This window comes from Nicotiana sylvestris, chromosome 10 (assembly GCF_000393655.2).
Source record: "Nicotiana sylvestris chromosome 10, ASM39365v2, whole genome shotgun sequence".
Classification (NCBI taxonomy): domain Eukaryota; kingdom Viridiplantae; phylum Streptophyta; class Magnoliopsida; order Solanales; family Solanaceae; genus Nicotiana; species Nicotiana sylvestris.
Genome location: NC_091066.1, coordinates 28,330,472 through 28,343,907, shown reverse-complemented (window position 1 = coordinate 28,343,907; position 13,436 = coordinate 28,330,472). Strand labels below are relative to the sequence as shown.

Genomic DNA, 13,436 nt, shown 5'->3' with positions numbered 1-13,436 from the left:
GTAAACAACTAATTTCTTAAAAATTATACAATGCATTTTAATTTTTAACACATCACAAAACATCGAATAAGAAATAATTTTTGCATAATTAATGCTTGTGTTACAAACTAATGTATTACTAATACACAATATTGTTATATATATCCTATCAAACTACTCGTAAGTGTGATCGTAGGGTTCGTGGGAGAAAAAAAAAGGAACAAGAAAAGAAAGCAAGTTGCTAAAGGAATGATGCGCTAGCCCTACTCCTAATAGGCAGATTCCTTTATTCAAATACCTAAAAGCCCCCTCATAATCAAACATTGATACTTCAGCCAAAGAGGGTAAAACAGTAAATGCATAACTTTTATTCCCACCCCAATAATTCCACGGTTGTACACCAATGTTATAAATTTATGCGACTGTCCAGAAAATTCCAACGCCACTTTACAAAAGAGCTGTGTGGGTTAGGAGAAGGTATTTGCATTCTCTAATTAACCGATAATCAGATCCAAACTCTTAACCCTAGAAAATCAACCATGTCTTCTAAGCAAGGTACACTCCTTAATCTCCCTTTTCTTCTCTTTTTTAACTTTTAATCGCCTTTTCTATAATTATTGATTTTCAAAGATTTGATTTTTGATTATTTTTGACATATATCTGGCCCAATTAATTTGGGGTTGAGGTGTGGTTGGTTGATTGATTTTGTCGAAGAAAGGCTAAGAACTGAATTGATTTTCTCACTGATTTTTCTTTTTGTGGAACAGGTGGAAAGGCAAAGCCTTTGAAGGCACCAAAGAGTGAAAAGAAGGAATACGACGAGGTAATTTAGTGGAAGATTTTTTTATTTTATTTTATTTTATTTTATTTCTGCGTCCATCCTTTTACTTATTTTGCAGATATCGTGTTTTGACTACAATCCGTGTGTCCAATATATTGTTTATTTTATGTCTTGAATTTGTGTTGAGAAACTTTGATTCAAATAGAGGTAATAGTGATTTGAACTCTCATATTTGGGTAGATATATAGTCTGTACTTATGAGGGATGCATCCTTTGAATTGGAACAAAGGATTGTATACCCGACCCCCAACTTATTCGAGATTGAGACTTAGGATATGCCCGTGTGTGCGTATCAGCTGAATTTTTTCTCTTTTTTTTGGGGGGGGGTGGGGGGGGGGAGATAAGGTTTTAGTCATGTTAAGATTTTTACTTTATATCCTATTCTGTTATATAGGAGTTGTTTTAGCCTTTCCTTAGCAAATATAAAGAACTTTTAGTACGTCTTTTTAAAATAGCATTGGCCTGAGGTGAGCTTATATGAAGTAACATGGTCAGTGAGGATTCATATAGCCGACCCCAACTACTATGATACTGCTGGACAATTTTAGCTAGAGATGTGAACTAGCTATCAATCTTAGAATTTATGGTTATAGTTAAGCCTCGGCCCTATAGATAGCAAGGCGGAAGTTGGACTAGAGATCCAGCCTGTATGCAGAAAACTTATTGTTAGAGTTTAGTGACTATTTTGCAGGTAATATGGTATACTTTCTATCTGCATAAAAAGGTTCTTAATTTTTTCTGGAAGCACTTTGAAAATGGAAAAGAGATTTAACGAGGAAAGGGAACATTGAAGAAACAAAGGAAAAAAGAGAGCAAATTTGTGGAGAATTCATGTGAGTTTTGTTGTGTTCTCAGTAGGGTTGCAAGTGGTACAGAGAGGGTACAACATTATTTTGGTTGATATGGGTGTGGGGTAGGGTGAGCGGAATAATTAAAAGATTTCTTTTTGTTTGGTGGAAATAATTAAAAGATTCATGTAGACGACCCAACTGGTTTCAAGTTGGGGCGTAGTTGATTGATGGGCACAGGGCAGTGTTGATAATGTCCTCTATAGTTCTACCCCTATTCATACGTATCTACGTCAGTGAAGCTAGTGAAGATTGTTATGCAAGTTATTTGGCTCTTTTGAGGAAGATATATTTAGATGTTCACCTTCAGAGATTCTCTACTAGTCAGGATAATATTTGCTATCTCTTCTATGAAGAAGTGCGACAGGTGACTAATAATGAAACGTTTGTTATTATTGGTCATGTTTCATCCTCAGAATTTGGTATCCACTGTAGTAAGTATTTGTCTCTGGTGTATGAGCTTCCATGTGATGTTTGCTGCACTCTCTAATTGTATGTGTTCGATTTATCTGCAGAATGACAAGGCTTTCCTTGCAAAGAAGAAGGAAGAGGAAAAGGTAAACTCATTCTTCCGGTGCTTGCAGCCTGTGGATACACCAATCATTCTGATTCAATTAACCCTTTATTTTTGTGATTTTGCAGGCACTAAAGGAGCTCAAGGCAAAGGCTGCGAAAGGCTCCATTGGTGGTGCTGGCCTGAAAAAGAGCGGAAAGAAATGAGAATGTTATATTCTTCCTCCTAGTATTGGGATCTTCTTTTCTCGCCCATGGCTAGATTTGGTGTTCTAAGCTTTTGTTAACGTTTGGGGTGTCTCTATGGTGACTCAATGAATTAGTATGGGGGACTTGCTCCTTTCCAATATAATGACTTGTATTGTGGTGCCTTTCCCTATCAATAATTCATATAGTAGTTAATCTTTGTGTGACATGCTGACTCACTCTAACATAATTCCGACCTCCCCCGTAACCCCCCAAAAAAGTAAAAGAAGAAAGAACAAAACTCAGGTTTTCCATTATTTTTATTGCAGATATGACAAGTTTTTGCATGTTTTAAATTTGAGATTGTCTTGTGCACGGTATTTAGATTCAATCACCTACCAGTCTTCATGTTTTGCATCATAATGTTTGAAGGGTTGTTAGCAATATATCATTTTGGTTCGTGTGTTGCATCGTAATGTTTGAAGGGTTGTTTGCAATATATCATTCTGGGTCGAAAACGGAAGAGTGATTTTGTGGTTGGCTAGGGAATTTGTGATCAACATGGCCAAAACCCTCCCCTGAGAAAACTGTGAGGCAAGTCAACCATGTAACCATCTACATTTAGCTTGTCAAATGCGCATAGAGAACCACGACGTAAAGATTTGGTGTCAGATCCATAAATGGATCGAGAGCTATCAAAATTCAAAGGAACAAGTATTTTTCTCGGTGCGTACAACGACTGTAAGATGATTAGATGAAGCTATGGCTGAAGCATTAACTTAGGGATGCCTTTGTTGGGAAATAGAGAGGTGAGCTGGGTATCTTCAGGGGTTGATCCACTAATAGAAGTCTGATTTTTAATCAGAATGTCTAATTCGTTCTCGACCTCAACACAGATTGATATTAGTTATGTGAACATATTCTCTATAGGTTTGAGAGTAAACAGTGAATTTTGTCAATTAATATGTTATGTCTCTATGCCGAGCTATCTAGCTTCACTAATATGAACTTTTTGTATCCATTCTGCTTCCTTTGTGTTCATTTCATTTCAATACTTTAATAATTTGTCTTTAAAACGAGTCATTGCTTTGGCATGGCGATTCAATTGAGCTTATCTTCATTGACCTCCAACTATAGTGTTCCAACATTGTTGGCAACGGGATAATGAGTAAAATATTCTACACCCGTCATGATTTTCTGCCTCTGGATGCACATCAAGGAGACTTCTCAAGAAGAAAAGAGAATCCTACACATAAGTCCTTCGTAAAATCCCTGAACAAAACCTTTACAATGATTATTAACAAAGAAAAAATAAAAAAACTTTCTTTACAGTTTTCCTTAAATTGTATAACCAACATTTTGGAAATTGATACATCTATTCTATTTTGAGTTCTCCAAACTTCCCCTTCTCCTCGTGCAATGCGTTAAATACAGAAGTCAGCTCTGGGAACGCGGACAACAGTAGTAACTCAAAAAGATCAAGGACTAACTGCTTTATACACACGGATGACTGTACAAGTAACAAGTCCCTAAATTAGTTGATATTATTTAGAAAAAGCCAAAAACAGAAACAAAGATGAAAAAAGACTTCTAAAGGCTATCAATCACAAAAGGAAAAAAGAAATAATCTCATAAGCAGTTCTAAATGCACTGCGGGAAAAATCACCTGGATGAAGTAATAAAGATCCTTTGCACATTGTTCATATTCCTTGTGACCAACAAGCCCTACAATAGCAGCTGGTGCCTTATCTGCAAATGATATAGGAGTCAAACAGTTGCAGAGTAGAGATATGGATTATGATCAAGTGTTGGAATGTGTATAGCCAACAGAACATGGTAAATTAAAATAACCCACCAATCATTAGCTCATAAACAAGTTTTGCACGTCGTTGTGCTTCCTGCAGTTGCATCTCATCCAGCTTCAGTGAATCCTCTACCGAAGGTGAACTTAATGGAGTGGAAACTTGGCCTTGAGGAGAATTAGGGGATGGAGAGGGTCCAGGACGTTGACGTGTCGGGTGCTTTGTAATGAATATACCATCTGGCCAGAGAATCTACATGGAGCACAAAGTTAAAATAGGTAGTACTAAATCCGACATTGGTAGGATATTAGTCTCAATGAACCACTTCTTTCGTTTGAATGCATATGTGCAAAATACAGCAATAAAGTGCAGGGATGACTGATGGCTGCGCAAACTAAATGCCCCACCCCCACTCCAAAAAAGGGAATAAAGAACACAGAGCAGGATCAGAAAAGAACAAAAATTGGACAAAAGAATTTTTCGAATTAAGAAATGTTGGAGGAATTCTAGAGGTAATGGCATTAATCCAGTGAGCTACAATAAATACTAGTCCACATGCAAATCGAATTGTCATTAGCATCTGTCTTTCAGAAAAAATAAACAAATAAGTCAGGACACTTGAAAATTACCTGTTCAACACGTCTGATACCTGCAGCAACAACTGAACCCCTGCGCAGACGCTGGATTTTCTCAATCAGCCAATCATCAAATGCATCACCCATTCCCAATTGTAAAACCTGTTTAGCCACCCAGAACGCCTTCCTCCTAAAATGCACACAAGTCAATAGGTCCAGTGAAGTCCATGACACAAGTGCATTTATAATCAAGTCCAACAGCTTAATTTGTAAGTTGCATAAGTAAATGATACCTGATCCATCCACCATCTTGGAGCTGAAAAATGACGTCAACAAGATCTAATATAGGCACGCTTAAATTTGGTGGCACCCACTACAGTGAAACAAAAATGAGGTTTAGAGCCAATTTGATAATTATCAGGCTAAAACCGCTTCCAACTCACTACTAGGAAAATATATCAAATATAAAGAGCATACTTAAATAAAATAGCGTTCTTATCTTTCAATAATCAATTTGAATCATAAGAAATCTATTCTTTAGAGTTCAATAGTGAAAGGATATATATGCTTAGAAAATTAGAAAAGTCGATAGTGACTACCTCACTGGGAAAGGCGGGATCAATGGGAACATCAACGAGAGATTCAGGTGATGCATGTGAGTTAGTTTCAACTGGTTTTGATGACGTCTGCATGTTTGGGGTTGATTTTCTATTTGTATGCACCTTATGGTCCCTAGTTGAATCCTCAAAAGGTTCTTTGAGAGGTCTTTTTGGAGGAGAGAGTGCGACATAGTTTTTCCTTAATCCGGATTCATGTACCGAATGATCTTGCTCCATCCTTAAAGTTGGATTCTTGCTTTCAGTATTAGAACGCTCCCCCTTGGAGGATAAGAGATCCGTTCGAGGGTTTATACCTGGTGGAGGTTCTTTACTCGTTTGACGTACAGTGCCATCCAGGTCAACTGAAATCGAATATCCATATAAACTATTTATGACTAACACATAGGACAGAGCCCCATCCTTTTTCCCCCTCATCATGCGAACTCAATTTACTCACCTGGTAATGTTTCAATTATGGACAAGGAGTTTGAGAAGCTATATGTCTGCATAACCAAAAAAAGAAAAAAGAAAGAAGAAGGCAAAATCAACTCTCTTTGTTCTAAAATCAATCCAGACTAAGAAACCTGTGAGCTGAAAATATTTTCAACCTGTGAATCCACACTGAGGAAGTCCCATACTTCGATGGAATTGGAAACAGTTGGGAGCAGCAGAAGCTTCTGAGGAAAGCAGAAACAGAAGCCAAATAAAAAATAAAGACAACATTAGAGAAAAGAAATAAAAGCTACAGCAGACTAAAGTGAACAAGATCTTTTAGAGGATTATATACCAAAACCCAGTTTCCTGATTAATCTAAAACTTTTCTTGGCACCCCATGACATCCAAATAGCAGTGGAACTGGTGGTATTTCATTGATTTCAGGAACAAAAGACACTCCTTGGCAGAGATGAAAGTCCAAATACTATTAAAGAACTAAGATCAAGGTAAAGTGCAAAAGTATAACAATAATGAAAAGGGAAATAGAGTGAGAATAACATTTCAGCATTATTTAGATATAATAGTAAATGTGTATAACATGATGCACTTTGATCTAGAGAAGAACGTAATATTGATTGGCTTAGAAAGGGACTTTCAGATGCCATCTGTTAAAGTATCACCTTCAAATACAAGTCAAGGTATTTGCACCGTTCTCGAATGACAGGAACATTCAGACTTGAAGAGAGGAAATGCTTGGGAGGTAAATGAAGATTGTACTCCCGAAACTCTTTAAGACGCCAGTGTAGCTCCTCAAAATGTCGAAACCTGCAACTAGCAGCCAAAAGTTAAATTTGATGCAAGAGACTCTTCAGATGACAATCTCTACGAAAGAGCGATCTTCACAATGCCTATCAGCATAAAGTTCACATCACTCCACCTTCTTTTGATAGACCAACTATTATTGTTCATATCTGTAACAGATATGGAATAAACAGCAAAAGTTTTGGAGCCACTTCTTACAATATTTGCACTCAGGACCTGCAACAGAAAAAAGGCTAATTCAGTAGAAATCCAAGACCATTTGAGTTATCCAGAAAGTCAAGTAAAATGGAAAAAAAGGATGGCAATCAAATCTATACCTCACTTCTTAATTTCAAAAAAGAATCAGCAATTACAGAACCTTTTGCAGAATGAGGACCCATATTAAGATTTTCCAAAATGCTTCTCGACAAGGCAGATGATGATGCAGATGCAGTTGTGTCACTAGAAATTCTACCGAATATTTCTGTCTCAGAGTCATCACTTAAACCATCCAGTTTCACATTTTCTTTGGAGTTTAATATATCTTGCCCATCCCCCAGTAAGAAGCTGGTTCTTTGTATCTCTTGCCACACATGCCCTGTTTGGTTGCTTACTCTAGACCTTTTCCGCCCAGACAGTACTCTATTTAAGTGTTTAGAGCGGATATGTACTTTACCAGATTTTCCTTTTCTTCTCTTATGGCCTTCATTATTTTCAAGTGGATGATGAATGTGATTCACATTCCTTATATTTTTCCCATCCCACACTTGGGTGCCAGGAGAGTCAAGACCTGTCACAGTGCTAGGTTCTTCATCTTCAGTAGTGTAAGAACTACTGCTCTCTGATTCAAGGTCATCTGAGTTATGTTCATTTTCGTCTTGATACAAGTAATCTGGAGGATAACTTGGTCTGTTCAAATCACCCTGCGAGGAAGTATTGTCCTTCACATAATGCTTAGCTCCAATCTTGTTTTCTCTCTCTCTCTCTTTCTGTTTAGCTTCCTTTGAGTGTCCCAGCAGTTTTGGTGCACTTACCAATAAACTCTTTTTGAGTGTATCAGATGCTAGATTGGCCTCTTCTTTCCGTTTATAGTTTCTGCCTTTTGCCCATATGTTGTCTAAATTTTCAGGAGCAAGGGCTTCGGTCTTTCTACGAGAAAGCAAATCTAGCATTTCACCCCACTCTCCTCCAGAGTGGTGTCTCTGAATACCTCTTCCATCATCTGCATCGATTTCTGATGGCAAAGAACTCCAAGAACGAGTAGACCGAGGATCAATCGAAAGCAAAGGGTCCTTTGATAAATCTGTTACATTCACACTGTCCATGGCATGCTCCTCAGTATTATTAGGTTGGTTTTTTTTCAATTGTACAAGTTCTACACCCTTAGCAGAAGGATCTAAAACCTGAGAAAAATGATCTGCCGGTATTTTACCAGATCCAATCGGCATGGACTGTGGTTCTGTTTCTGTTGCTGTGGTTCCTTTATCGGCCTTATTTATAGAAACAACTAAAGACTCAATCCTCTCGTTAATGAACCTGACAAAAGTTTGTGAACAAATAAAGAGCAGAAACAAAATTTGACTACAACAAGCAAGATCTAGGAAGCAGTTACCTCGGGTTCGCTAAATTTAACACTGGTCGTATTACAACACAAGCAAGAAGCTCCCTGACAATGTAGTGGAATAAACAGCACTGCACCTCCTCTGTCTCAAAAGTGTATGAAACGAGACCATCCATGAGATGCTGGAAAACCTGCAGATGAAGAAGATTAGTATAAGATAAATAAAACCATCCTAACCAAAAAGGCTTTTAGAAATCAATGGATTATCAGTTGTTAGGATATCATAAAAAATGAAATTACCTTGTGCTCAGCCTCCGGAGAAAATAAAGCAGGATGTAACTTGTCATCTGCAGCCAACACCAGTTTAAGTTCCACATCAAGCTCTTCAATTGTCAAGGATCTTGGCCGTTTCTTCAGAATCCTCATCTTGCTTGCACGAAACAGCTCCAAATGAGTGCATATTAGACTGATAATATCCCTGCATGTTTTCAGTTGCTGACTTCCTTAAGATCAAAAGTAAGCTAAAGAGGAAATCTTCAGCAACATCCAGGAACTAAAATTTTAAACCTTGTGAAAAGATCTATAAGATTAATAGTTCTCGCGCGACATGAGATTTCCCCTAGTACACCATTCATGATCTGCACAAGTTCCTCAGATCCCTGTCTATCAGAAGTTATGCGGGAGTACCAGAGATCTGTCACCCACTCAGAAACTATATGCCTGGTGAAGTGATCTATTGCTTCTTCTACAGCAGGTGAATTTGCTTTCTTCCTCCAATTGGCCTTCTCATTAACTGCTCTTGGAGCATCAATATGTTTCCTCTGAGAAGTGTTGTTTGATACGGATGACTTTCTTTTATATGTAGCAGCTTTCATCCGTGCATCAAAATCAAGAGACAGATAACGAAGGAAAACAATTAAGAGAGCAGCAGCAGGCAAGTTGATAAAAACTGAGGAGCTCGTCACTGCAAAGCAAAACAATGGAAAAATGACAAGGGTGAGAAAATAGAGAGAAGAAGGCAGACAATAAGGCATGTCATCATAGTAAGTTCTAAAGAAGGGCCAACTATAAGTTTAACTTGAAATGGACTGAACAGATTGCAAACATCCAGGCTTAGTCATAATGCAGTTATAAGAATAAACAAAAGAGAATATCTCTCAAGAAGCATGCAGATGATTACAGAAACAGAGAACTTTGTCAGGACAGCAATACAAAAGGGTAGGTTTTTAGACTTAACTCCTACATGGGTGGGCCACAACACAAGAAACTGTATAACTGGGAAACATTTGAAGCAGTTAAGTGCAGAACTTGCAACAATTGTTCCACTACATCAACGAAGTAGATTACTCATCATACTCAACCCCCAAGACGAATGTCCATGGCAACAACTGAAATGCTCGAACCATATTTAAAAATGATTTCTCTGAGCACAAGGAAGAAGGATAAAATCCTTCAGTAGACTTAAGTAAAATCTTGCTGCAAATTGAAATGGATTGTTTCCAGCAAGAAAGTACATTTCACTTCAAGAGAAAGATACTAAGATAAAAAGACAATTTTATATAAGAATTGAATCGGGGCAAAATGCATACACATGGTACTAGAATATATCTTCATGTCTCTGACTTTACCGCTTGACCAGCCATGCATGTCTTCACAATCTTAATTAAGTAGTTATTCATCGGTTATAAATCAAAGGAGACTACTTTCACCTGCACTTTTCAAGTGGATGCTTCTCAACTTGGATCCTTCATATTTTAAGTATTCAGCGAAGTTGCAAAGAAATATGCCATGTGATTAAGGCTAACATTTTTGACTTCTTTTACTGTCTTGCACTCGTAAATATTATAGGTTGTATTCCTTATTCAGATTGGCTTCATTACCCTTCCTGCATCAATCTATTGGTTGACTTATGTGGACATTGAAATGGTATCCAATCTAGTAAACTATAAGAGAATCGTGAATCCTATGCGTCATGCAAAATTGGCACATGAATAATTGACGGGAGAAGTACTAGATCTTAACATAACCATCAGTATCTATAAATGTTCTGTCGCAAATCAAGAAAGAAATTCTATTATAAATGCATGTTAGAGAAACACAGACTATTTCTCTTCATGAATAATGAATTTCATAAACTAGTGTCCTCCGTCAGTGATTCCACACATTATCCAAATGATCGCGAAAATGATCAGTAGTGGTGCTTCCTAAAGGAGGGTAGAGATAAATAGAGAAACAAATAATCGCTATCTGGTGGGCTTAGACGTTCTTGCATTGTAAATAGATTAGACTTCTGAATTAATCAAATTAGAAGGGAATGACATGTGGGATGTGGACCTTTTTTCAACTACATCATTTTTGGCATAGTAGCCCTTCTAGTGAAGAAAGAACCCTTAAATTTCTTTCTGTCGACGACTCAACATGCATGGTATACCTAATACTTTTCTCGGCATGCAGGATATTTAAATAGAAATCGTCTTCATCTGAATCAACAATCAGCGCACAGCAAACACAAGTGGAAAGATGATCATATTTTGGATGAATAAACCCGTGTGATCAGGAGAAAGGTTAATCATTTTGCGAGTCCTTCTTTGTGCACATGTCAGGAATCAAACCACGTCATTTACTGGTGCACCCCTGTCAAAGTGCTCTTAGAAGGAAACATTTAACACCCCCAATTCACACAAGGTAGCAAATTCAAAGTCCAACAATATCGAGCCGATACAGGTCAATACACTTGAGGCGCAGTTCTTTTATATTTTCCCCCTCCTTTTTTGGTTTTCCAAGTTTGCAACATTTACATTTTAGTAATTCATTCTTCATAATGAGTAAGCTTGTTTATAAAGGCCACCAGGAAGTTCTCCATTAAAGTGACCCTAAATTGTCATTTCATAGTTAGTTTCAGCAGTCACCCCTCTGATACTTGGGCTTTTAGAGTTGTGCCAGCGCAATTTCGAGCAGATTCAAGCTACCACAGGACTTGCGTTTCTCTCTTTTTACCAGAGTAGTTGAATGGGAAGCAAAGAATTTGCGAGGTCAAATACTTGAAGCATAGTTCAAAATACAGGGAATGAGCAGCGAGATCGAGTAAATTCAAGAGGAGAGGAGGTAAATGCGCCACTCTTCACTTACATACTTCGCATCCATAATTATGAACATGATCAAACTATGTTCATGACCGAAATATGGAACCTTAGAATTCACCCTACCTACCCATGAAAATATGGGATTTGAGAGGACCATGTTTCAAAAAGATCTGCATGGAATGTCCTACTACTGCCTAAGCTTTCCAATCAACTAGAGGTGGATTCATGATTTGAGCTTTATGAGTTTGGGAGTTTAGGACAACAACCTCAAGTGCTAATAACTGAGTTGGGAATTTAATATTTGTACATATTTAGTGAATTTCTTAATATATATACAGAGTTTGAGCCAAAGCTACTAGGTCCTGCCGAACCCATATATTACACTCTACATCCCGCCCCTGCAATCAATCATTTACCTATATCAAGGACATGTGTATTAAGTAGGCCCCGAGATGAGCATCATAACTACCAGCTGAAGTGGCGAAGTGACGACAGGAAAGGTCCCTTCCTCCTCTTGGTTTTACCATTGAGCCACATTCTAAAACCCTAAATCTTTGAACTATGAGTAGTCATTAGTATGGTCACGAGGTGTAAAAGCAGCCTCTTTGTAGGAATATGCCCACTCACCCCATTAGTGAGGTAACATTTCATGAATGGGCGCTGTTTCCAAAAACAAACATTTCCTACAATCTCAATTTATAGTTGATTTAGACATCTAAGTCCTTACCCCTATGTTCACAATAGAGAGGCTGTTTCCGAAAGACCCTCGGCTCAATACAACAAAATCACAGCAATTACGACATAAAACTACGGCAGACGAAATAGTAACAGCAATTCGTCAGTGAAAATTGATCAAACTGAACGGGAAAAAAAAGGAGCTGGAGGGAAAGAACACTCACGAGACATGAGATAGGACAGTCCAATGGCGCATATGATCAAAAAAACAACTCGCTTCTTAGCTTCCTCTACTAGGTCCTGAACCGTCACCGCGGCTTGCCTTTCCGTGCTCATTTTGGACCTCCTTCAATTCAAATCCTTCACGCAACCACGATTATCATCGACCTAATTTACAACATACACATCAACTACTACTACGTCTGTCACAAACAAGTTAGATCAGCTATATGAATTCGACGGTTGTCTCTTCAGTAACAACATATTGGGACACATTCTCATGTGGACAAGATCATGGTTAGTGGAAGTTTCTGGAACTTTGATGAATTGCAGTTATCAATGTGATGAAAATGAATTGGAGGAAAAGGTAACAGAACTGATGTAATAAATAAATTGGAAAATCTCAAGTATGAGTATGAGAGGAACTGATTTATCCAAGTAGATGCTCCGCTCTCACTTGCTCTGTGTGCGAAATGTTGAACAGAGGAGCACTGGTAGATTGTAGTCGTAATCAAAGTTTTAAATACCAGTACCAAAATATGAGGGAGAGGTTTTGCCAAAACAAAAGAAGAAAAGAAAATCAGTAAATATTTTAATTTTTTAAAAATTGAAACTATTTAAACCTTGTTGTTTGGCTAAAAACAGTATTTGTAAAAAACTTGATTGCTTTTTCTTTCTTTTTTTTTTTTTTTTTGGAAAAAGCTCTCCTGCAAAAATGTATAAAGTTTTTCAATCTGTATCACAACATTCTCCGAGTACAGTAGGATTTTTTTTATAAAATAATTCACAATTTTTTATATCAAGTAAACTTTCGTTATGGTATGTCAATGTTCATAACCTAATTTACTTATAAACCTGCTAAGTCTCTTACTGCATACATAATATCATGACGAGTGCAATCATATATCTTAAATTTTCAATTAAGTTAGTATATTTCTTTTGATTTATCACATTATTGTTACTTTGCACCAGAAAAAGTGAGCACTTGAATCAAAAGGAGTTACAACATAGTTACATCCCTAAATCAGGTTGTCATTCTGTTGTCCCTGCTATGCTGTCCAAGACGGATTTTAGCTTGAAAAATAACTATTTTTTATTTTATTCTAGTGGTGGCAAATAAAAAAAATAGTTATTCACCTATATTATCCGCTAAAAAATAGGTTAAATAATCAATTTTTTAAAATGGGTCAAATATGAATAAAATCCATATTATCTACTTAAAAATAGATAGCCAATAAGTTTAACTCTTATATTTGCAAAAATTTAAATTGGAGGTTCCTCAAGTTTGGGAGACTATAAATACTCCAAAAAATGATCAG

General features: G+C 37.2%; 1 protein-coding gene and 1 long non-coding RNA gene across 3 annotated transcripts; one reads left to right on the top strand and one right to left on the bottom strand.

Annotated features, from left to right (window-relative positions):
* The first annotated feature begins 395 nt into the window (after positions 1-395).
* LOC104218066 (uncharacterized) lies at positions 396-2,594 on the top strand. Its single transcript, XR_708901.2, has 4 exons — positions 396-534; positions 747-802; positions 2,184-2,225; positions 2,311-2,594. It is a non-coding gene; the product is annotated as an uncharacterized lncRNA (long non-coding RNA).
* A 997-nt stretch (positions 2,595-3,591) lies between these two features.
* LOC104218067 (uncharacterized) lies at positions 3,592-12,613 on the bottom strand. 2 transcript variants are annotated; one of them, XM_009768462.2, is made up of 15 exons: positions 12,123-12,613; positions 8,708-9,104; positions 8,441-8,618; positions 8,192-8,331; positions 6,918-8,115; positions 6,716-6,816; positions 6,459-6,603; positions 5,952-6,020; positions 5,801-5,846; positions 5,344-5,705; positions 5,038-5,117; positions 4,799-4,934; positions 4,223-4,421; positions 4,034-4,116; positions 3,592-3,877 (listed from the first exon to the last, which is right to left on the bottom strand). In XM_009768462.2, the coding sequence occupies exons 1-15, from the start codon at positions 12,232-12,234 to the stop codon at positions 3,743-3,745; spliced, it is 3,381 nt and encodes a 1,126-aa protein (XP_009766764.1). In that variant the 5' UTR covers positions 12,235-12,613; the 3' UTR covers positions 3,592-3,742. The 2 variants fall into 2 exon arrangements, 1 of the variants encoding a protein (XP_009766764.1); XR_011402918.1 differs by lacking the exons at positions 3,592-3,877; positions 4,034-4,116; positions 4,223-4,421; ... (1 more) ...; positions 5,038-5,117; positions 5,344-5,705 and adding an exon at positions 6,131-6,237 and having other exon boundaries at positions 5,802-5,846.
* Between the last annotated feature and the right edge of the window lie 823 nt (positions 12,614-13,436).